At 36.9% G+C, this 26339-nt stretch overlaps 1 protein-coding gene across 2 annotated transcripts in view; it reads right to left on the bottom strand.

Annotated features, from left to right (window-relative positions):
• Positions 1–1583: 1583 nt before the first annotated feature.
• Positions 1584–26339, bottom strand: part of PDZD8 (PDZ domain containing 8) — a 101995-nt gene continuing 77239 nt past the window's right edge. For both annotated transcript variants that reach the window (XM_055247791.2, XM_055247801.2), the window contains 2 exons: positions 11241–11403; positions 1584–6544 (listed from right to left, as the gene is read on the bottom strand). In XM_055247791.2, coding sequence (XP_055103766.2) covers positions 4341–6544; positions 11241–11403 — 2367 coding nt within the window. In that variant the 3' untranslated portion in view covers positions 1584–4340. The remainder of the gene's footprint in view (positions 6545–11240; positions 11404–26339) is intronic.

Below are 26339 nucleotides of genomic sequence, written 5' to 3'. Positions count from 1 at the left end.
AAGGCAGGCTAGTTTCTTACTTCTGCAGGGGTAGAGCCTTAAAAAAGAACGTGCTACAAATTGGTTCTCTCTGAGGGTTTCTGGTTCTCCCTGCCCCCAATACCATATACTTTATTGCAATTTTATTTTTGCCTTTACAGCTCTGTGTCTTTCTGCAAGAAGGCCTGGCAAAAGTATGCCTGCTGTTGGTCCCTCGGGATAAGATAGAAATAAAACCTTCAGAACTGTTTTGGGAGCAAAAGATAGGTTGTACTTGGGGAAAAAAATTATAAGTTCTTTTATATGACTAATATTCTTGGTTAGCAAGACTGAAAGGTGTTTTTTTAAAATGTACGTACCAGAACAAAGAACATACAGCTCTCTGAATATTTATTTTTTGAACAGAGGTGGTTTTATGTTTGTACCTGGTAATACAGATACAAAAACTTTAATGAGGTAGCAATGAATATTCAACTGTTTGACGAAGTGCATCTGTCCATATTTTAGCAAGTTTACTTAATAAATCTTCTGAACCATGTTTTGTGCCTGTTCGTATTCCTTTATAAACCAAATGTTCTTGGAATAAAATACATAAGGTATCATTTTGACTGTGGATATTTAATTAAAAACTATTTTTCTGTGCTTGTAGGCATCAGGTAAAAGCCACCCCAGGTTAGCTTGACCATACTTTTTTGGCTTTCCACAATTTATTTTAAATTGAGCTATGTAACTAGCCACATTCAAATGGAAAAAAAAAACAGTAAGTTATCCTTCCATCGATAAACATTGTTGTCCTGATGGTTGTCAACAAATAACCATATCTGATGAAAACAGCTGTAATATCCACCCATTTGACTTAATCCCGGGGGAGTTCGTAAAACCCTTGAAATCTGATACATTTTGAATGGTGTGCCCATGGGTATCTTCCCGCGGTGGAAGTCCACATCTTTAATCAGATCTTAAAAGGGGATATATGGCCCAAAAGGAATTATGGGAACCTCTCCTTTTTTTTGGTAAGAAAAGCAATTATGCCAATTTAGAAGTTAAGACAGTATTTTTAAAAGTAGGTATTTAAAATTTATTCACTTTTAGGGGACTTAAGATTTTATTATTTATCTTATTAGTAAGAGCCAAATATTTCCAAATTGCTTTAAAAAAATTCAGCTATACATTTAGAACTTGATAGTACCCCTCAAAATTTTTAGGTTGCGTTTTCTCCTCCCAGCATCACAAAATAGCTACTTACTTCAAGTACTTCTGATATTGAATATAAGGCTTGATATGAAGAAATATAGCCTATTATGATTGCTAATAATGCTAAAATGTTGCTCAGTTTGTCTAAACCATTAATTCAGCTAATACTAATGTAGAAAATATAACGTCTAATTACTAATACATAGCCAAAGAAAACCCATAAACTTGATAATCCATAAGAAAACAATAGTAAAAAAAATGTTTTGGGGCAGTCTGCAAAACAGCAATTTTGTTTAGGAAAAGTGGACTTTGTTATGCTTTTCTGCATGGCCAAATCATACCAGAAGATAATTCCATAGAGATGCAGCAATCACCTTTTTTAAAGATGTCATTAAATGAAGATATTCTTGTTTTCTGTGGTAGTCTTTATTATTATTTTTTAGCTATTGATACATAGCATGGCAGCAAGATTACATCAGTAATGTAATATAATACAGCTTTTTTCATTGAAGCTTTATACCTTACTATACTCTAGGCTATTTGGAGTGTTCCCCCACTTGCACTAAAGTACAACTATGATGTCTCCACTGCCTCTCCCAGTGAAATATAAAAATATTGCACTACATTACAGATATAGTTTACAAGTGTCATTAGCAGCATTACTGAGCTTTCTATAATTGTGGTCTACAGAGTTAAATACTTTTAAAACATGAGTAGATTCTTATAAAACCAAAGTTTTGCATTATTTCAACAGCTCTTTCAAATGCATCAGTTTCAGCAACATACTTGGGTATCATGAAAATTTCCATGGTTTAATCAATAAACACCAGCTACTTACAAGTAGTCCAACTTCCAGGTTATCAATGTTATTTTTTATAATATCAATTGTGGTTACACACTGAGCAAATTGCTTCAAGTGTAAGTTATGGAACAATACTTTAGCTTTCAGGGAATTTGGTGTGTAAATTCTTCTATAGCAGTGTTCTTTTAAAATAAGATCACGCGGCCGGGCACGGTGGCTCAAGCTTGTAATCCCAGCACTTTGGGAGGCCGAGGCGGGTGGATCACGAAGTCAGGAGATCGAGACCATCCTGGCTAACATGGTGAAACCCCGTCTCTACTAAAAATACAAAAAATTAGCCGCGCCTGTAGTCCCAGCTACTTGGGAGGCTGAGGCAGGAGAATGGCGTGAACCCGGGAGGCGGAGCTTGCAGTGAGCCGAGATCACGCAACTGCACTCCAGCCTGGGAGACAGCGAGACTCTGTCTCACAAAAAAAACAAACAAAAAAAAGAGATCACACTTAAATAAGTAATGAAGTATACTGAGTTTTTGTTATAAACTTGGCTAAGAAAGGTATTTAGTACCTGAAATTTTTACTTTACTAAAGCAACAAAAGGCATGAGACTTGGCTATTGATTTTTAAAGTGGAATAACTTTTCTACCCTCAAAAATGTCTTTCTCACTCATATAAATAATGCCTTTTACTTGTATATCTTTTTACTGTTCAAAGCACTTTTGCAGTTATGCTATTGTTTCCCTCACAACAATACTGTGAGGGAGGTAAAGTATTATTATTCCCATTTTACAGATGGGTCCTTTTGTAACTGCCTATGCTTGCACAGTTCATTAATGGAGGAGCTTGAACTTAAACTCTTTTATGGAGTCCTGGACTCTAGACCTGGGCCCCAATCCTTAATATTACACCATGCTTTTTCCTGCCAGCAATAAAAGCTGCTCCATCTAGTTTTAAACTCATGTCAGTTTCACTATATAGCAATCATCGTAGCAGTTACCTACAAAGGTACAAACATATACTTGTCTATTTTATAGGTATATAACAGACCGAAACTATTAAGCTACCCCAACAACAGTCAAGCTTACTTGTTTTCCCTCAGTCATGTGTTACTGGGATCCGTAAAATGGACCCAGTGTGAGTATATCTTCATTTTCAGAGAACTGGTCCCAATTCCTATGTATGAATACTGTCTATTTTTGTCATTGTTTTCTTAATGAATACTTACTACAGAAGTATTCAGAATGATCACCATTCCTTTACAACTGTAAGACGCCAAAGCAGTAAGTATATTTTGCATGATTCCTTTCCTTCACAGAATACTCCTACATGAAAATGTTTCTAAAACAAAACCAGCCCAAACTAGTTATCAACACAGTCATTTTAAAAAGAGTCCTCCAAAACTTTAAATACCCTTTCACATGCTTTATTTCCTATGGGAGAACTGATGAGGAAAATTATCATAAATGTTTAAACTTTTAATCATAAAATTTAAATTTCCATTTAAAAGGAAAGCATCAATATTTTAAAAGATTATATTTCAAAATGCTATGTTACTGTTTTTCAGTAATTAAGTCTTGTTATCCTCTCTACAAAATTCTTGACCAACTGCATTCTACATTTATTTCCTATTACATTGTCTTTCAATGTAAGCTCTTCAAATTAATCACCATTTTTACCATACAGCTGCACAAAAGCTTTAGAAAAAAATTTCACAGAAGCATTGAAAGCAAGCAATATATGTAAAAAAATTTTTTTTTACTAAATCAGCATAACAGACTAAAGCTGCAGCATCTGCTTTCATGTTACATTTGGCAAAAAACAAAACAAAAAGCACCCCCAAGCCCCCAAAATAACAAAAATCTCAAGCAAGTAGAGACAATAAACTTCATAACACAAAAGAAAGGTTCAAAACCTGTTCCCTCAGTGATTGCTGTTGTCAATTTCGGCATGCAGCAAATTTGTTATAACCATGATGGAAATGAAAATATTTTAAGAATCTAGAAAGTATTCTATTTAACACTAATTCAAAAACCAAGAGGAAGGAAAATAACACAAGGGGACACCATACATACATAAACATGAAAAGTTAGCTTACATAATTACATAATTAGAAAAGTTAAATAATTTAGTAAAAATAAATTCCCAGTATAAACCCAAAAAAGCATAGCTATAAATGCAATCCAAAACAACCAATTAGTAAGCTGGTCATGTTTTTACTGGAAAACCACCTTTCTCATTTTTGTTCTTACACAAGCAAGTAACTGGAGAAGCAGGCCAGAGTGCGTAAGAGGATTTAAACATGGTTGTATCTGTGGTACTTTAGGTGCAACTTTACCCCGTTCATTTGAAAGTTTAAATAGACCTGTCTGCTACACAGACTCAGATGGGCCAAATAAGTCATCTGATATGCTGCTGAATGGCTGAGAGTCTATTAGTTGGCTTATTTCATTATCAAGGTCTTCTTCTGTATCATCTGTGTACTTGCTTATTTTTTTGGAGTGCTGGTCTAAAGACAGACTTTCTAAAGTTTCTATATCTTCAATGCCTGCTCTGTAGTGGATCATAAGAAGTGTTAGAGCTTGTAGCCTTTCACCTGATTTAGCTAAGGCAGCAGAAAGAAGTGATTTTTTCCTTGTATCAGTTGTCTCTTTTTCTTCTCTAACAAGGGAATTATTGTGTTCCAACTCCTGATCAATTTCATTCTGTAGTTTATCCAACATGAACTCTAGTTTCTGGATCCTTTCCTCTGTAGGCAAGCCCCTGTACAGATCACGACCAATTTCTTTCACTGCAATGAAAACACTGTCATCCAGACCACCCTCTTTTCTCACTAACTTTATTCCTGTGCTGTTTCCCCGTTTAGAAGGACTGTTTGGACCACAGACCTCTGTGTCACTGCCTTCATTGTCTGACGTGTTGGGTGTGTGTTTTGGTGAAGGTTCTACGAGATCGGTTCCTGGTTCAGAAAGGCGAGTTTTGGAGACTTGACGCAAATTTAATAAACGAGAACTAGTATTGATAATATGCCTTGTCAAACCTGTTGTTTTATTGACTGACTTGCTAGCTTCAGCATCAACACGAGGAGGCAGGCCTAAGAGGGTTTCCTGTCCTTCCAGCCTAAGGTTTTTCAGGGTCCTGTCTATTCGCCTATCAGTTGCTCCACAAACAGAAGTCTCAGCTAGACACTTTTCTTGACACTTTTTATGGCAAACATAAGCACAAAACATACACTGGGAAGCTGCTTTAGTCCAAACTTTTTTCTTACAGTAGTCACACCATGTTGGGTTCTGGAACTGAGTATCCTGGAAACTGTGTTTGTTTTCTGTTAAACCCATTTGTCCAACAAATTGCTCCTCTTTAGGGAGAACAGAAACTTCTTCAACCAAATGGGGTTCTTTTTCTTTTTCTACGTTAGTAACTACATGGTGGTCTGATTCTCCTTCTTTCAAATATTTGAAGTGAATAGTAATGTCACCATAGCAAAATTTGTCATTGAATCCCTTTTGCATACTCAGATTGCGTAGTGCGGTTCTAGTGACTATAGCCTTAGGTGAGGGGGCTTCCAGTCTCAATTTGGAAAGGTATTCCATGTTTGATGTAGCTAGGCATCCTAAAGCCACATCTTCAAGTTTTAAACTAACATGCCCCAAACAGATGAGACCTCCCAACTTAAAAGGATCCCTGCACCACAATGCAATGTTTAAGTACCTGTGACAGGCTTCTATGTCAAACAAACAGGATGCTCTGGTTCTTGTCCATTTTCCCAGCTTATTACGATAAAGTATTTCTGATGATTCCCATGTTTGACGGTCGTCTGAACTGTCCTTAGTAGGGCAGGAAGTTTCTGAAGTGACATCTTTGGCCACTTCTTGCTTTGCTAAAAATTGCTTAGATGCAGCTGCATCGTCTATGGGATCCACATTTTTTGCTTGCTTTTCAGCAGATTTATCTACAAGAGGAGGCGGCGGCACCTTCTCTGGCTTTTCAACAAGAACATCTGGTTCTGCCTGATTTGGAGCATCAGCGGAAGGCAAAGGAACTTTCACTTGTGGTCGTGGTGGCACAGGTGGTTTGAAAGTAGATCCTTGGGTTGGTTTTGACACTTGTGCTGGGTCTGTTATCTCAGAAGTTTTTAGGGGTGGAGGTTTATTTCCATCTTTGGACTGAATTTTTGGTGGTAGTGGGTGACTTCCTACAGCTAATTTACGGTTTAAAACTGGTGATATAGCTCCAAGGGGTTTAATAGAAAGTGTTGTTGGAGCACGTTTGGGACTATGACTTAATGATTGTGCCTCATCTTTGAACTCATTTTGTGCTCTGACGTCACTTGCCAAGTCTTCAAATTCAGAATCCAGCTCTCTACTTTCAGTATCTACTGTCAACCCAGCAGCTTCCTCTTCATAACCCGATTGGCATGAGCTTGACAAAAAGTTTTCTTCCAACTGGCCAAAGTTATCTTGCAGCACTGCACCTTGATTACTCTGGCCAACAGGCCTTTCATAGTACACCAGGACTCGGTCACCAGCCTGCTTGATAAGCTTCAACACTTGCAGTGTTGATGTGATCTTCACACCTGGTTTAAGATTTTAAAAGGGAAAACATGTAAATTATTGCAATAGAAATTACTACATTTGTTAAATATATTTAATTAAATATATATAATTGCCATTACCTCTGGTTATTTAACTAATAGAAGAATAATAGGAAAACTCGACAAAATGTTATTTGGCTTTTGGATGAATCAGTGTGCTAATTCTCAAACCCTGAATGTGCTGATGTCCTGGAGATGTTTATCTTTTCAAACCAGATGATGACACAGGATCCCTAAAAGAGTGCCAGGATGCTAACTTCTAATTGCTTTCTGTCTCTTCCTAGGTTAGATGATATCTCTCAGTTTGAACTGAAGAAGTGAACAGAGGGAGATCTATTTAAAGGATTCTATTAATGGCTAAATCAGACTTAGAGTGAGGGAAAGCTGTGATTCCACCGAAGGAAATTCTAAAATACTCCAGGGATTACAAGACATATGATGAAAGAGTCAAATTAAGAGACCAGTGCTTGAAAATAATATAGCAAAATACTATACTATGAATAACGTACTTTTAGAGATTCTTTTTATCAACCGTACCCATCACATTCATCTTTTTCAAAACCAGAAAGAACAAGTAAGGGATAAACTGCTTTAAAGTTAAACAAGTTGGTTACTATCTGCATCTGTAATATCTATGTTGTTTTTATTTTTCTTATTTTTAATTGTTACACGTAGTTTAAAATTCAAAAGGTATAAAAAGATGTACAGTAAAAAATATTCTTTCCACCTCTGTCTCCCAGCCATATTGTCCCCTCCCTGACCTTAGTAGTCTCTAGTGTATGCTTCCATAGATATTCTAGGTGTGTTAGCACTTAAAGGTGCTACTTGTTTCCTGTACTCTTCCCACACTCTCTAAAACAGCACTTGCCCAAGCTATCCCTTTATGTAGAACTTAGAGAAAGAATGAGAAGGCTCTTTGTTTTCCAAAGATCTTAGGGCCATCCTAAATAAATCTAAGTAACACCACCCCTTTCTCATAACTTGACTTCAAGGTTCCTCAACCTGTGTCCTCTCTTACTTCAGCTGTCTGGGAAGATCAGGCTTTAGACTCGGTCATCACTTGGAACTTGTCCATACCAAAGATCTTTCATTTTCAATTACTCTCTGATTACAAGCTCCTATTTTTCACCTCTTACAATCCTGTCTGCTCACTACTTTTAGGCAACTTCCCGGCCCAATCATTCCTCTTTTCTTCTCATGGTCCTGTTGGTCTCCTGATACCACTTACTCTTCTATTCAACCCTGTGTCCCAAGATTACAACGATGTTCTTACCAATATTTTATTTTCTTGTCCTCATGTTTTTTGATCCCCAGCTTTACTAGCCCCACTATTGCCCTTTCCTGCTCTTGAGCTTGCCGCTTGGATCTAGCATCAAGTTAGCCATCCATCTTTGGCAAGGTGTTCAGGGCTGCTTAGCATTCTTTTGACTGGTCTCTAAACAACTAAGTCTCTTAAACATCAGCTGCAAATCTTTCCTGTTTCCCTAAAGTCTACTCTCCCTACTCTCTTTCACTCTGTGCATGGTATCACCTTATTTGCCAAAAGGATCAATATGAAGCTACCTTTTCTCCCTACCAGTCATTTTTAGTATTATCTTACTTCAGAGGAGAAAGTATCCCTCTATTTGTATACTTACTTTGGATCCAATCCTCCTATCTCCTTCCTGATTTTTGCTCTATCAATTATCCTTGTACTTTTTCTTCCTTTAAAATTTTTCTTTTTCTTAGTTTCTGCAACACTTTACACAATTGGTTCTGATCACCTCTCCTCTAGCTTCTTTTTCTCCACCTATACCACCTGCACCTTATATGCAACTGTTACCAAAGTTTTCCACTAGTTCTCTCACCCTTTTTTGCTCTCTCCCTGGTAAATTACAGCCACTCCAGTAGTTTCAAAAACTATCAACTTTTTCTTTGGTTTCCCTTCTTCTTCACTTTAGTTCTACATTCCCAACTACTGGACATCACCACCTGGACGTTCCTTTGGGACTAAATTTTCAGCAGAGCTAAAACCTTTCTTTGACTATCTCTCTGTCCTCACTACTATCAATCAACTTGCCACTCCCAGTTAACTCAATTTGAATCCTAGCGATATTTGACTCCCTAGAAACATTTAGCTGTCAACTCAAACTTGTGATTTCAGCCCATTTTCCTTCCCTGTTCAGATCCTCCTGATAACCGGCCTTCACTTTAGTAATAAACAGCCCTTAACTGCAATCTCTCACTCAGACCTTCCCTACTTTAAACACCAAACATATTGCTATGAAATTTTCCTAAAGCTTTGCCCCTTTAGCCTACAAACTTATCACATGGAAATTCAGAGCTTTCTAATATGGTGCCTCATTATTTATCTAGCCTTAAGTTCTACTACGTCCTTCTAACCACACTGTCTCAGCAAAATTATAGTTTGACATATGCATAAATGAAAAATTAGTCCATCTAATGATCTACAGTAGGCAAAAACTTCAACTCAATCTGAACTCATTTTTTGTGACTAAAAATCTGCCCTCGTCTCATCTATTCCTCAGTCATCAGGTGTTTTGTGGAGATGGCCATTGCAACTCTCTCTCAGGAATACACCATTCAAGTCTGGATTTTTCTTTTGGAATATTTCAAACACATTCAAAAGTTGAGGAAACAGTAAAATGAATTCCATTTTGAGCTTCAAATATAATATTTTGCCAATCTTATTTCAACTATCACCAATTATATACCCATATAAATGAATCAAAGCTATATAAAAATGTTTTGAAAAATATCTGTTGACATGGGCAAAGTTTACAACATGCTAAAAGAAATAAAGACTATTACAAAAATGCATAGTTTAGAAATTTTTGTTTCCTAAACAAAAATTGGGAAAGGCATATATTTATGTACAGAAACAAACAAACAAACAAAAAAACAAAAAAAGAGACATACAAAAGCTTTTCTGTTATGTTCCAAGGTTTTTTTTTTTTTTTAAACAGTGAATGTGTATTGTATCTGCCCTTCATCTTAATAAATATTATTATTATTATTTGAGATGGAGTTTCGCTCTTGTTGCCCAGGCTGGAGTGAAATGGTATGATCTCAGCTCACTGCAACCTCTGCCTCCCGGGTTCGAGCAATTCTCCTGCCTCAGCCACCTGAGTAGCTGGGATTACAGGCGCCTGCCACCACGCCCAGCTAATTTTTGTATTTTCAGTAGAGACGGGTTTCACCATGTTGGACAGGCTGGTCTCGAACTCCTGACCTCAGGTGATCCACCCGCCTCGGCCTCCCAAAGTGCTGGGATTACAGGCGTGAGCCACTGAGCCTGGCCTATTGTTATTATAATTAACAAATGTTAGATGTCAAGGGATGACTTTTGCTTTTTCACTCTGTATACATTTATATCGCTTAGGTTAATTAATTTATTTTTGATAATAGGTATTTACTACTTGTGTAATTGAAACACAACCCCCAAAAAAGACTGAAAAAATTAATTTTATCCTGTAGCGAAAACCAAAATATTAAATGATATTAATATAATGAATGATGTCCATTTTATGCCTCCCTAAGTGTTTATGCATGAGCATCATCATTTAGGAGGAGTCCGTGAGAAATGAAGAATCTTGGGTCCCACTACAGGTCTCCTGATTCAGAATGCACATTTTAACATCAGGTCTGGGTGACTGGCATACATGGGAAAGTTTGAGAAGCACTGCTTATGCCATGATCAGAGAGATTCTCATGTGAAAATATCAACTTAATTGGGCTTCCAGGTATGCAACTAAATAATTTTCATTATTTTATTTTCAAGATGGATTTGAATCAAAGGCAGAGTTTCTTTGACATGTAACCAAGGACAACTGCACCTTGATTTGGGAACTGTTCTTAGTTATTGTCCAAGCTGTGAAAGAAAATATCACATTGCCCTTTTCAGATCAACTGTGACCAACCATATGTTCAAGAAATCTCTCAACAAGCCTAGAATAGATGGGACAGGTACTACAAAGGTTGAAAAGACTTGGACTTTCCCCCCACTGCTGTGCACAGTGAGTCCTACTGCTTAGACATTTATATACAAGCAAATAATCTGCTTTCTTCAGAGAGTTTTTACTGTTAACAATCCAAGTGATAGGAAGGCATGTAAGTGACACATTTTTCCACCCATGATTTGGGCTGAATTCTGAGCAACAACATACTAACAAATGGCTGGCCATTTAGATGACACAGGATCACAGGACAGTTCAGATGTGCCCTCCTGGAAAAGGAATGTTGGTTCTTCTCCTGCTCATCATCTAGTGCTAAGTGATGGGGGCAGTAGTGCTAATACTACCAATTTTAGGTTCAGAGTAGCAATGGTGGTAGTCGTACAGAAAGATAACCTAACTGTTTATTTGCCCTTACTTTCACATTCCAGAAAAAACAGAGTAGTAGAAGGTGGGAAGGGAAGGATTAGAGTGGTTATATAAAAGTGGTCTAAACAAAGTATTTTAAAGATTTATACACTAGAACTAAAATGGCATGTATGTTTTAAATGTATTTTGAAGGCCTCCTTTGAATTTTTATTTATAATAAAGTTTATTACTTTATTTCCATTATAAAAGTAACATGCATATTATAGAAATAAGGAAAAAGGAAGAGAGGAAAAACCTCACACCTACTTTGTAGTTTATCTGTAAAGGTAAAGTATAATGCATATTAGCATAACTACCTCCAATGGCGATAAGTCGATCTCCCCGCTGTAGATCTGCAATTGCAGCAGGCGAGTTTGGAGCCACAGTTTCAATGATGACGTGCCCAGCATACCCATCAGTTGACTGGACAAGACGAAGTGTAAGTCCAACACTTTGTAAATTTCCTTTTATTAATTCAACCTTTGATAAAGGGGAAAAAAATGAAAACTGATTCAATGGATTCCTAGTAACAGAGGAAGAAAACAGTAACAGACTGTTATGTGCAGAGAGCACCATGGATGATGCTGACTTTTCTATCATGGTGACTATTATTAAAGACAAAGGAAGGAGAAAATCTTTACTATAACAATATAAATTAACTATCCTTAGACTACACATTTAAATCATCAAAAAAATTAAACACTTTATCTTCAATGTGTTTTATTATTACTCCTTGCTCCATGCTCATTGTAGAAAATCGGGAAATAAACAGAAAGGCAAAATAAAAAGAAAACCATTCCTAATTATACAATCTAGAACTATTCTATATATTTTCTAATATATATTTAACACAAAATTGAGATTTGTCTCAATAAAACTGAGACATTACAGTAGTCAATACAATTATAATCATGAATATAATTCTGAATCTTGCTTTTTACAAATATAATGAAAATGATCTATGTCATTCACTATATGTGCTTTGGAAACTCCATTTTGCATGGTGTTTTTTTTTTTTTTTTTTTTTTTGAGACAGGGTCTCACTCTGTCACCTAGGCTGGAATGCAGTGGCACAATCCTGGCTCACTGCAACCTCCACCTCCCAGGCTCAAGTGATTCTCTCACCTCAGCCTCCCAAGCAGCTGGGACTATAGGCGTGCACTACTATGCCTGGCAAATTTTTTTATTTTTTTGTGTAGAGATTGGGTTTCACCACTGTTGCCCAGGCTGGTCTCAAACTCCTGGGCTCAAGTGATCTGCCCACCTCAGCCTCCCAAAGTGCTAGGATTAAAGGCGTGAGCCATCACACCTGGCCAGTGTATTCTTCAAGTTTCTTTTTGGGGAAGAGGCAAAGGAAGAGTTTACATTTATACTTTATTAAGAGTTATTGGCCGGGCGCGGTGGTTCACGCCTGTAATCCCAGCACCTGGGAGGCTGAGGTGGGCGGATCAGGAGGTCAGGAGGTTAAGACCATCCTGGCTAATACGGTGAAACCCCATCTCTACTAAAATACAAAAAATTAGCCAGGCGTGGTGGCAGTGCCTGTAGTCCCAGCTACTTGGGAGGCTGAGGCAGGAGAATGGCATGAACCCGGGAGGCGGAGGTTGGAATGAGCTGAGATCGCACCACTGCACTCCAGCCCCGGCAACAAAGCGAGACTCCACCTCAGAAAAAAAAAAAAAAAAAACAGTTATCATGTGATGGGGATGGTGGTGCACGTCTGTAATCGCAGCTACTAAGGAGGGCTGAGGTGGGAGGACCATTTGAGCCCAGGAGTTCAAGACCAACCTGGGCAACATAGTGAGACCCCATCTTTATTTAAAAAAAAAAAAGTTGCATTGTTAATGAGATGTCCTATTCTAACCCATCAAGGTCATTTTGTTTTCTAAATAAACCTGCCATCCAATTTTCAGGAATGTGGATACCAGATTAACATCATTTGTGAATTAATAACAATATCATCATGCTATTTGTCCTCATTCAAACAACTGATTTAAAAAAAAAACAAAACAGGCAGAGTGCTACATCCCAGCTGTTGACAAGAATTCAGTTAGTGTTTATGGCGCTCAATTACAAATCAGTCTAATTGTATTATTCTCCAGTCCACATTTCTTAAGTCCTGTTCTTCAAGATCTCATGAGGGACTTTGCCAAATACCCTAATATCCAAATATATCACTGGCTGCACTGCTTTAATATATAAATCCCACTTGGACAGAAATTCAATTTTCCTACCTAATGATATTGGCTGGTAAAAGAACCCTCACTGGAAGTTGCTCTTTAATTTGGGTGTTAACAAATTTTGTAAAGTTATTTTAAGGAAAATCTTAATTATACTGTGCTCAAGAAATGGGATATGTGGTCAAGTTCTGAATTACCTAAAGGTTTACAAAACACAAAGCCCCTCCAAAACACATAATTTGTGTTTAAATCTCCCAAGACATTTGTCCAATCCCTGCCTTATGACACAGCAATTAATCACCTTACAATGTAAAGTGCTGTACACAATTAACGCTTTTAACAAAACCCTTAACAACATATTCTCTCAAATCCAGGAACATAAATATATTCTTAATATACAGATTGCCAAAGCTGAAATTTAGAATGTTAAGTTTTTCTAATTGCAGGAAGCTAATGATAGCAAATGGGTACAAAACCTAAACAGTGTAAGTCTGAGTACTGTAAAGTTTAAAAATTAACACCTGCATTTGGAATGTGTTTTTTTGTTATTTACTCTGCTTTTAAAAGTAGAATGGAGATTCAGGGGGTAGGATTAGGAAGTGAATTGAGGCTAGTGTAATGTATTAGTGTAATTTAGTTTCTTAATTTATTTTCTATCTATAAATCATATCTTTCCCTTTGATACCTGAAGTAAACATTCCAGATGCAAAAAAAAAAAAAAAAAAAAAAAGATAAGGTTTTCAGTAGCAATAATTAGGGCCAATATTACATTACCTCACTTTCTCCCCAATTTTTACTGATTATTAGTAAATACTCTTAATTTCAAGTATATACAGAGAACAGAACATAAGACACTGTTTCTTTTACTAGTTTGTTAAAAGCTGGTTTTTGTTTCCTTTTAAGCCTGCACACCACTGACCTAATTTTAGATTATAATTTCAGCATTCCCTGAAATGAAAATTATCACCTTAATTAAGTTCTGACATGATTCAGAAGTTTCAGAATATAAAAACACCTCTTAATTAAAAGCCTGGCAAAACAAAGCATTTTAAAATGAGTATTTCACAAAAACATTGCTATTTTAATATAAATTTAAGATAAGGTTCAAGACCATCCAATGATATATAACTTTTGGAACAAAACTGATTTCCCACTAGGGTAAAACTGCTATTTTAAAACCAGAATAGTAAAATAATATATAATATATAATTCTCTCCCATATGTATGCATCTATATTTTAAAATTATTTATGACTATTGGATATGCCTGGCACTATAAAACATATGCCAAAATAGAACTTTTAAAATGACAATGTAAAAAATAAACATAATAGAAACTCTAAATATTTTTCCTGTATATGGTGAAGCATGCTGTGGCTTCAACATGCATTCCCTGGAATATAGTATCACCTGAGAGGGTTTGGCTTTTAAGATTTTATTACAGAAAATTTCCAATATTGACAAAAGTACAGAGAACAGTAAAATTAACTCAGGGGTAGACCATAAAACATGGTAACAAATTCCTCCTATCCTTATAAGCATGTCTCTTTGCAATGTAACTTTACTAAAGCTGCTGCTAGAGGTATAACTTGGTTTCTTCATCCCTCTCTCAGCAACCAATATAATTAGAAAAAAATAAGTGGAGGCACAGGCAACCTCAACATCATCAACCTTGATTTAACTGACACTTATAGAACATTATACTCAACAATGGCAAAACACATTCTTTTCAAGTGTACATGGTAACTTCACCAGGATGTAGAAGGTCATGAAACAAGTATCAATAATTTTAAAAAGACAGAACTCTTACAAAGCATGTTTTCAGACCATAGTGGAATTAAATTACAAATTAGTAACTAGGAAAACCCCAAATATCTGGAGAGCAAAACAACATACTTCTAAATAATTCATGAGTTAAAGAAAAAATCACAAGAGAAATCCAAAAATATTTCAAATGAAATGATGAAAATGCAACCAATCAGAATTTGTGGGATGCAACTAAAGTAGTGTTTTAGAGGAAATTTATAGTTTTAAATGCTTATATAGGGGGGAAAATCTAAAATTAGTGACCTAAGTCCCCATTTTAAGAAATTAAACCCCAAAGTAGAAGCAAAGAAATAATAAAGAACAGAAACCAATGAAACAGATAAATAATAGAGAAATCAATAAAAGCTGACTCAATAAAATGACCAATAAAACTGGTAAGCCTATAGGCTAAACTGATCAAGAAACAAGAGAGAAGACACATATTACCAAAATAAATGGCTATTACCAAAAAGACAAAAAAAATAACAAATATTGGCAAGGATGTGGAAGAAGAGGAACTCTTATACACTGTTAGTGGGAAAGTAGATTAGTTACAGCTATTATGAAAAACAGTACAGAGGTTCCTCAAAAATTTAAAAATAGAACTAGCAACGATCCAATAATCCCACTATTGGGTATATAGTCAAAGAAAATGAAATTGGTATGATGAAGATATACTTGCACTTCCTTGATTATTGCAGTACTATTCACGAGAGCCAAGCTATGGAATCAACCTAAGAGTCCATCAATGGATAAATGGATAAAAAATGTGTGGTATACAAACACAGTGGAATACTACTCAGCCACAAAAACAAAACCCCAGAGAAAATCCTGTCATTTATGACAACATGGATGAACCCGGAGGACATTATGTTAAGTGAAATAAGCCAGGCAGAGAAGGACAAATACCGTATGCTCTCACTCACATGTGGAATCTAAAAAACTTGATCTCATAGAAATAGAGGTAGAAGAGTGGTTACCAGAGGCTAGGGAGAATAGCGGGAGTGGGGAGATCAGAAGTGGCTATAAAAAGTTACAGTTAGGAGGTATAAGTTCTGATGTTCTATTGCACAACAGGGTAAACTATAGTTAATAATGTATTGTATATTCCAAAATAGCTGGAAGAGATTATTTTTAATATTTTCACCACAAAGAAATGTTTGCGGTGATGGCTATGCTAGTTATCCTGATTTGATCACTTGAGCTGGGAAGGTGGAGGTTGCATTGAGCCATGACTGCACCACTACACTCCAGCCTGGGCAACAGAGCTAGACCCTGCCTCAAAAACAAAAAAAAAACCCACCGCCACCAACAAAACCCAAAAAGACTGAAAATGAACTCAGTGATAGACCATAACACATGGTAACAAATTTCTCCTATCCTTATAAGCATGTCTTTTTGCAATGTAACTTTACTAAAGCTGCTGCTAGAGGTATAACTTGGTTTCTTCATCCCTCTCTCAGCAACTAATGTAACCAGAAAAAAGAAGTGGAGGCACATGCAACCTCAACATCATCAACCTTGATTTAACTGACACTTATAGAACATTATACTCAACAATGGCAAAATACATTCTTTTCAAGTGTACATGGTTATATCAATTATATGCATTAAATTCACAATTATAAGCCTTCCTTCCCAACACACAAAAAACTCCCTCCCAGTTGGGAGTTAGGTTGCTTATCGGTGAATTCTGAAAGAAAAAAATAAAACAAGGCAAACATAAAACAAGAAAATAGAAGTATAATCTCTCTAATGTTCAAAAAGATACAAAATTTAACAAAATTTTAGGAAATTTAACCCAGCAATATATTAAAAAAAGATAATAATCATAACCAAGTGAATCAATCAATGTAATTTATCGTATTAACAAAACAATGGAGAAAGCCATATTTCAATAGCTGCAAAAAAATTAACAAAATCCAATATTCATTAATGGTAAAAGCCCTCAGCAAACTATAAGTATAAGAGAACTTCCTAAACCTGATTGGACATCTACAAAAATCTACAAATAACACAAAACTCAAAGATGAAAGATTTTGTTTTATAACTCAGATCAGTAACAAGGCAAGGATTTCTGCTCTTACCACTTCAACACTGTACTGGAAGTTAAAGTCAATGTAATGAAAAAAAAAAAGGAAAGTGTAAAGATCGGAAGGGAGGAAAAAACTCTGTCTTTATTTGCAGATACTATGATCCTATACATAGAAAATTCCAAGAAATCTACAAAACAACTATTAGAGCTATTAAGTGAAATTAAGTCACAGACTACAAGGTCAATATTCGAAAGTCAAACGAGTGTCTCTATATCAGAAAATTATTACAATTAAAATTACAAATTATAGAATATACGGAATTATAATCACAAAAATTTAAAAACCCCAAATCTATTACAATAGTATTAAAAATATTTAAGTTTAATGAAAGATGTGTAAGACCTATATGCTGCAAATTACAATATGCTGCATTATCATGAGAATTTTAAGGGAAATGAAAGAAGACTTAAATAAATGGAGAAGATACCATGGTTCATGTATAAGATTCATTATTGTTAAGATGACAGTTCTTCCCAAATTTATCTACAGATTCAACACAATCCCAGTAGAAATCCTTGCAGGCATTTAGAGAAGAAATGGACCAAGAACAGCCAAAACACTCCTTAAATATAACAAGGTTGGAGGTCTTACACTACCTGATTTCAAGGCTTGCTATATGTTACATAAATCAAGACAGCGTGGTATTGGTCTAATGACAGACACATGAAATAATGGAACGACAGTCCACAAATAGAACAACACTTATATGGTCAATTTATGTTTGACACAGGTGCTAGATTAATTAATAGGGAAAAAGGTATACTGAGACAAGTAGATGTGTGAATAGGGAAAAAAGTGAACCTTGACTCACACACTACATAAAAATTTATGAGAAAAGGAAAATGAACCTAAACTTAAGGACTAAAACTATTTAATTTATAGATGAAAATACAGAACATCTTTATGACACTGAGTTGGGCAAAGACTTCTTAAACAGGACACAAACAGTATAAATCTATATAAGAAAAAAGTTATAAAATGGATTTCATAAAATTAATGACTTTTGCTCTTTGAAAGACAGTTAAGAAAATGAAATGATAAGCCATAGATTAGGAGAAAATATTTGAAAAACATTCATCTGAGAAAGGACCTTGATCCATGAATATATATAACTCTTCCAACTAAATAAGAAAAAGCCCAATAAAAAGTGGGCAAAAGATTTGAATAGATACTTCACAAAAGAAGATATGTAAATGGCCAACAAGCATATTAAAAGATGTTCAATTAGCCATTAGGAAAATACAAATTCAAACCATGAAATACTACATACCTATTAGAATGACTAAATTAAAGGTGGACAATACCAAGTGTTGCTGAGGATGTGAAGCAACTAAAACTCTCCTATATTGCTGGTGGGAATATAAAATGATACAGCTACTTTGGAAAGCAGTTTGGCGTTTTCAAGTTAAACATACACTCACCATGTGACCCAGCAATCCTACTTTTAGATATTTACCAAAGAGAAATGAAAACATGTCCACACACAGACTTGCATGCCCATATTCACAGAGCATCATTCATAAAAGCCAAGAACTGGTCAAATGATGAGATGAACTGTAACATAAGTAGCAGGTGGTCCCCGACTTATGAGGGTTAGACTTACGATTTTTTGACTTTACGATGTGTGAAAGCAATACAGTTTCAGTGTGCTCCTCAATTTATTATGGGGGATATATCTGGATAAGCCCATAAGTTGAAAATATTGTTAAGTAAAAAACATACCATTTTCAATTTACAACAATGGGTTTATCTGGATGTAACCCCAATGTAAGTTGAGGAACATCTGTAATGGATGAGGTGATAAAATTATTCTCTATCTTGACGAAGGTAGAGGTTACATGATTGTATATAATTACCAAAATTCACCACACTGTACCCTTAGTAAATTTCATTGTTTAAATTACACCTCAAAATAAAGCTACTAAAAGGAAAGCAAAAACAAAACCTTAAATATGCCAATTTTTGTCCTAAGATGCTTAAATATGCAGATCACTAATTCAGATAACCTTTAGTTTTCCAATTTACCTAATTTAATAAAAGACAACTTGGTATGAATTTAGATGATCCTTAAGTTAATAAGGAAGAAAAGCAGTATTTATATGGTTTTTTAAATTCAACTTATGTCAATCAAATGCATACTGACTCTGACCTACATATAACTGGAATTACTAGACTGCAGATACAGAATGAAACCAGATATAAGAAGCAAGAACAGTGTGTCTGAAAGAAAAAAAATAAAAACTCAAGTTTTTATTACTATTAAAAAGAATTAGAACTTGGAATTATCAAATATTTGCATGTGGTTAAAAAATCAAATATAGAAAAATAACATAAGAGCAGTAGTCCTGTCTCCTCAAGTCCCCTTTACCCTATCCCCACACCATAGCAACTGCTTTTAAACTCTTTGTTTTTAGTCATTTTGGGGGTTACCTTTTTTCTCTAGATAATATGCATACATCATCATTTCTTAATATACCAAATTTTAGACAATGTGTTGACTTCCTACTATTACAGGCAAGGAGGCTACTCACCTTTCCCCCAAATTATAGTAATTACAGCACTGTTTTTAGTTCTTCTACATACTTCTTTATAACTATCATCAATACAGTTTTACCCCTATATTTCTTATTTATCAACTACAGACAATATCTGTCTGATATCAGGACTTTATATTCTTCCCTCCTTCTCTCCTCCTTATACTTCTACCTTCTAAACTCTACTATCAAAGTTGATAACTATTATATATAAAACAATTTTACAATTATTTGATTTTAAAAAACCTGTCTTATTAGAAGAGACAAAGATGGTGACTTAAATGTCAACACTTAATAAGGGGAAAAACAACCCATTCAAATCCACCAGAAATAATTATTTCCAAAGAGTAGAAATTACACTGATCATAGTAGATATCTACTTTTTCACAAAGTTGTAATTTTCATCCCATCAAAAAGTTTCCTCTATGCAGGAGACTAAAGACATATCATATTTAGATATAAATGAAAGGAAGGGGGAAAAGGAATAGCAGGAAGAAAAAATTCTATTTCTTACAGCCATTTATCCAAATAAAAACAGAGGGAAGAAAAAACGAACACGTAACAATATAATACTGTCCTTTAAACTGCTGATCAGAATATCTTTATTTAAAAAGAGCAAAGGGGGTGAACATAGAGAGAAAATATCTGTGATATGAATACAAATATAGATTATGGAAGAGACCTTTGGTCAGTTCCAACAATTATCAGTAACAGCTTTTCCTTTCTTACGGGCAGCCAATTGGCTGTTTTTAAGTTCTATAAAAATCTGGATGCTCCTCTATTCCGAAAGATAAGCTACAATTAAGGAAAAGTTAACATCTATAGAACTTCTCACTCAAAATCTTTATAGGTGGTAAAAGTTTGCTTTCTGTGTTTCTTTCAGAAAACAAGGAAAACCTGATTGCTCACAGTCAAGATTTCTGTGATGACGGAGGTAATAAATGGGGTCATGGCACTTCTCCCCTTTGAATAGTCATCTGGTTACATCCATGGAGTTTGTCTGGAAGTTTCAGGCCAAACCCTGCAAGTCCAAATCTGTGGTGACATAACCCATATTAACTCCAAGGTCCTGAGGCTGTTCAGATCACAAAGACCCTATCTTTTGAGACCAATATCTAAATATTGGTTACCAAGATTTTAGAAAGTAAGCTATACTCAATATTGAAGCTTATTGTGCCACAAGACATGTATGGATAAGGTACAATGGGAATTCAGGAGAGGCAAACACTGCCTCTGGGTGAGTGGTCTGGGGAAGCCTTCCTATAAGGGTATGGCATTTAGGTTATGTCTTAAAGCATGAGAAGAATTTGAACAAACAGTCTAGGAGTTGAGGTGGGATGTGTGAGATGACTTGAGAGAGACTATCATTCTGGGTCACAGTAGCATTGTTAGAGCAAAGAGACAGAGGCACATCAGGAAATTAAGGCTGCTCACGGTTTAATGTCAGAGCTTTAGGAAGCTGAGGTCGGGGGGGCGTGGTTTGAGACCAGCCTGGCCAATATAGCAAGGCCTTGTCTCCACACAAAAAAAATTGAGTTGGGTGTAGTGGCATGTGCCTGTAGTCCCAGCTACTTGGGAGGCTGAAGTGGAAGGATAACTTGAGTCCAGGAGGAGTTTGAGGCTGCAGTGAGCTATGATCACACCACTATACTCCTACCACTGTACTCCAGCCTGGACAACAGAATGAAACCCCATCTCAAAAAAAGAAAAAAGAAATTAAAACCATCCTGATGATATCAAGTGAGATTTAACAGAAAACTCCTACCCTAGTTAAAACATGTTTCACTAAGAAAAAGCAGCAGCATTTCATGTAACATATCATAAAATCCTACATATTCTGATTATCTAATAAAAGGTCCTATGTTATCTTGCAATAAATATATATGGAATTTACAAGACCTATTTATATCTATTTGCTAAAACATGTTCTTGAAACCTGTACTTTGTGGCATGACTAATACTTTGTAAGAAAAAGAAGAAATAAAATTAACAATGCTTATTAAATATTTACTACATGCTCAAGTAAAATATACACCAATGTTTGCCAAGCCCTTCCCAGGTTTGGGACTATTTCTGCAACCCTCTAATCCCATATATGGTAATAGTAGGAACAGCCAGGCTTATATAACATGGTTCCACTGCCCTGCCTCATTAGATAGTCCAGGGGTACACACCAGACCCAAGCAGGACCAGACTTCCTTCCTGGATGTTTGGAATTCAGACTCAGAGCTTCCTTGAATCGAATAAACATACTGTAGCTGAGCTGTCTTGTGTGTGAATTCATGGACTGGGAAATGGAGAGTGCCAGTCTCCAGAGTGAAGAATAAAGCACACAAACAGCCAGGAGCAGAGAGGAAACAGAGGGACTAGCCTAACAGTGGTTTAGTTTCTCATTCTAGATTGTTTCTAAGGCCTGGTTGCACTCCTGCTTAATTTAAAGTTGTGCAGAGGCTAACCCACACAACCATGAATAGTGGCCCTGATGCCTGCCTGCCCGCCCTTGGGGTCCAGGAAACAACCTAATACCCTTAGAATAAGTACCTTTTTTTGGCTTAACTTTAGTGAGTATCTGTTTCTCTCTAACAGGTTCTAGCTTACCAGGCATTGTGCTAAAGACACACATATATTATATTCAATATCTCATTAAGCTTAAAGTGCTATATATATATATTACAAATACATTATAAAGGTAGGTTTTACTTTCTGCGATTTATCTTGTATCAACAGGCTTGAATTTTGTTGAAATCAAAAAGTAGATTTCTGTGGGAAAAGAAATAGTGTTTCTACAAAATAAAAAAGTTTTTATCAATTGTCAACAATTGCCGACAAGCCAGGCATGGTGGCACATGCCTATAATCCCAGCTGCTTGGGAGGCTGAGGTGGGAGGAATGCTTGAGCCTAAGAGTTTGAGGCCAGCCTGGGTAACAGAGTGACACCCCATTTCAAAAAGAAAAAAAAAAAGAAAAATAATTGCTGACACATGCTAACAGCAATTACATGAGCTGAATCACAGGGGTCAATACCTACAACATTGTAGACAGCCTGCATTTAACTTCACCAATAATGCCAGTCACAGGTTAAAAAAATTCTAGCCATATGTGCATCTCTCTTGTAGACAGCAATTTACTAACAACATCAGTATAGTCTTTAAGAGCTCTCACACTCTGACATCCTTTTAGCCCTTTGTAGACCCAGCTGAGACACATTTTCTCCTGGGGGAAAAATACTGATTTTTTAATCCCTTCCTAACATGGACATAATTTTATGTAATACAGAAGAACAAGTTATATTTAAATAACATCAATATAAGTCATTTATTTTACAAACTGCTCTTTCCTACACAAGGTTCTAACGTTGAGTAAAACCCCCAAATCCAAAAGTAAAAAGATCGCTAAGTGAAGATCCTAAATTACTGTGACAGGTATATTTTGAACATTCTTCCACCAAATCGTTTCCTGAAAAAGACATAATGAGAACTAGTTCTAGCTTTTTTGTAGAGTTGTGGGCCAGGGAAGAGAGAAATGTGACATAAGACACAATAATCAGCACATGTATGTACATGACACTAGTATAAAATTGATTGTGTGTGTGTGTGTGTGTGTGACAAAGTCTTGCTCTATTGCCCAGGCTGGAGTGTAGTGGTATAATCTTGGCTCACTGCAAGCTCTGCCTCCTGGGCTCAAGTCATCTGTTCACCTCAGCCTCCTGAGTAGCTGGGAATGCAGGCATATGCCACCATGCCTGGCTAATTTTTTTGTAGTTTTTGTAGAGACAGGGTCTCCCTATGTTGCCCAGCCTGGTTTCAAATTCCTGGGCTCAAGCGATCCGCCTGCCCTGGCCTCTCAAGTTCTGGGATTAGAGACGTGAGCCACGATACCCAGCCTAACACTGAACTTTTACAGCAGGCTTTAAATGGAGATAACCATTCACGGTCCTTCTGGCCCATACTGTAAACCAATACCTATTCTAACAGAATTCTCACTCTATTACAATTAAAAAAAAAAAGATGTCCATGATATTCAGAAAAATCAGTGTATTATTCTGTAACTCTCTGACTTCTAAGTGGAAATAGTGGTAATTATTTTCCACTTAGAAAAATCACTAATGTTGACTTAAGAAACACGTTTTTAACAAAACCTTTAGTAAAGCTACTAAGGAAGTAAAGCAATGGAAAGAAATGCACTAGTTGGAAGATGGTGGACAGGAGACAGGGCTAACACGTAGCTCCCATATGCATGGACAAAACAGCGTGAAGAGACTCACATTGTGATCTTTGCTTCAAGAACCACCGCGAGAATGTACTGGGAAAACCAAAAGAGTTCACAGATCCTTTGAAAGACGTGGGCATGCCACTGCAAATTCCTCAAACCAGGTGGAAAAACTATGAGTTCTCAAAGTGTGAGGGGGGAAAACCTACCTTGGAACACACATCCCTACTGGGGAATCTGAAAGTCCAGATGACAGGAGAAGGATTTAACCTTCCCTAGGGCTGAAATGGGTTTAGGGAGTCTTGAGAAATATAAAAGTACAAGTAGCAGTGGAAAGTGCCTTGAAAGCACTCCCAGTCTCCAGCTTGAGCCCCAGGAAGCCATCCGTGACTATATCTCACAGAGGCCCTCAGGGAAGGCAGCTAGAGGAACTGGGGAGGGGTCATGGGGCAAAGGAAGCTCTCAACTGAAATTGGTAGTGGTTTCAACTGGGCACAAATTTTCTTAGAGTCCGGAAGATGAGCAGGAGCTGCTGTGGATACAAGCGAGTAAGCGAGGGCAGAACACAGGAGCTCCCACTGATCCAGTGGACAGATGGGGACGGGTGAGGTCCAAAAGCCATAGCAGGGTAGCTCACGGCCTGTGGCAAGGTTTGAGCAGGGCATTGCAGGAGTGAGACTGGCTTCGCCAATTGCCTGAGAGCTGGGTGAAGCCTCTCACTACTGGCTATCTGCCACTTCCCTGGCAAACTATATAACACAGTAGAGGCAGCAAAGATCCCCGCTGGAACATAATCCCATTGGCCTGAGAACCACCACCTGCCCCCTATAGTGGCCATGGCAAGCCCCACCCAAGCAGAGTCTGAGCCCAGACCCACCTAAACCAAACCCACCAGACAGTATTTCCCTACCAGCCCTGGCAGCCAAACGCAAACACAGAAACTCTTGGGAGCTTTATGGCCCCACCTATCACCTGAGAAACCAAAATACTTACCCTGGCCATCTTAGGACAAGGCTTAGAGCCCCCTGCTAGTACCAAAGCCGATGCTCTCCTGAAAGTGCCACTTCCCGGCTGGAGGCCAACCAACTCAGGCCATTACAGCAACTCAGGACAGAATAACCTTGATCCCAGGAAGGGGAAGACAACACCTAATTCCACTGCCTGCAACATCCTGGCTAACCAGAGGTCCTGAGGGTGTCCAAGTGACAACTTCATTGCTAGCATAACCAGCATTCAAGAAAGCTAGCACACTAAACATATCTACAACCAAGGACTCTTACAGAGTCTAATTTACTTCCCTGCCACCTCTCCCAGAGCAGGTGCTGGTATCCATGACTGGGAGATCTAAAGATGGATCACATCACAGGATTCTTTGCAGACATCCCTGAGCACTAGCCTGGAGCCTGGTAGCCCCACTGGGTGGCTAGACCCAGAAGAGCAATGACAATCACTGCAGTCCAGCTTCAGGAAGCCCCATCCCTTGGGGAAGGGGGAGAGTGCCAAATCAAAGGATCAACCCATTGGACAAGAGAATCTGAACAGCAGGCCTTGAGTTTCAGACCTCTCAATTAGTCTACCCAAATGAGAAGGAACCAGAAAAGTAATTCTGGTGATATGACAGAAGGTGGTTCTTTAACACCCCCAAAAGATCACACCGGCAATAGATCCAAACCAAGAAGAAATCTCTGAATTGCCAGATAAAGAATTCAGGAGGTTGATTATTAAGCTATTCAAGGAATACCAAAGAAAGGTGAAAATCAACTAAAAGAAATTAGAAAAAAGTAGGATATGGATGAAAAATTCTCCAGAGAAACAGATATCATAAAGAAAAAGCAACCACAATTTCTGGAAATGAAAGACACACTTAGATAAATACAAAATGCAGTGGAAAGTTTCAACAACAGACTACAATAAGTAGAAGAAAGAACTTCAGAGCTGGAAGACAAGGCTTTTGAATTAATCCAATCAGAAAAAGACAAAGAAAAAAGAATGAAACAAAATAAACAAAGCTTCTAAGAAATTTGGGATTATGTTGAATGGAAAAACCTACAAATAACTGGTGTTCCTGAGGAAGAAGAGAAATCTAAAAGTCTGGAAAACTGATTTGACGGAATAATTGAGGAAAACTTCCCTGGCCTTGCTAGAGATTTAGGCATCCAAATACAAGAAGTTCAAAGAATACTGGGAAATTCTTTGCAAAAAGATCATTACCTAGGCACAAAGCCATCAGGTTATCTAAAGGCAAGATGAGGGAAAGAATCTTAGGAGCTGTGACAAGAAAGCTTCCTGCAGGAGAGTTTTTTGAGAGGCATGGTGATAAAAGATGGCAGACAAAGGGCATCTGGCTGTAGAAGAGGGGGAACCTTGAGGAAGAATTTCTTTTAGTTGATTTTTACCTTTCTTTGGTATCTCCTTGAATAGCTTAATAATCAACCCCCTAAATTCTTACCTGGAATTCAGAGATTTCTTCTTGGTTTGGATCCATTGCTGGTGTGATCTTTTGGGGGTTTTATAGAACTTTGAGGAAGATATTTCTTACTCAGTGCAGGAATCCTGTTTTATTCAATTACTATTGCACTTGTGTGCAGTGATC

The sequence above is a fragment of the Symphalangus syndactylus genome, chromosome 2 (assembly GCF_028878055.3).
Source record: "Symphalangus syndactylus isolate Jambi chromosome 2, NHGRI_mSymSyn1-v2.1_pri, whole genome shotgun sequence".
NCBI classification, from domain to species: Eukaryota; Metazoa; Chordata; class Mammalia; order Primates; family Hylobatidae; genus Symphalangus; species Symphalangus syndactylus.
The sequence above is the reverse complement of the archived record's forward strand: the minus strand, read 5'-3'. Positions and strand labels throughout refer to the sequence as shown.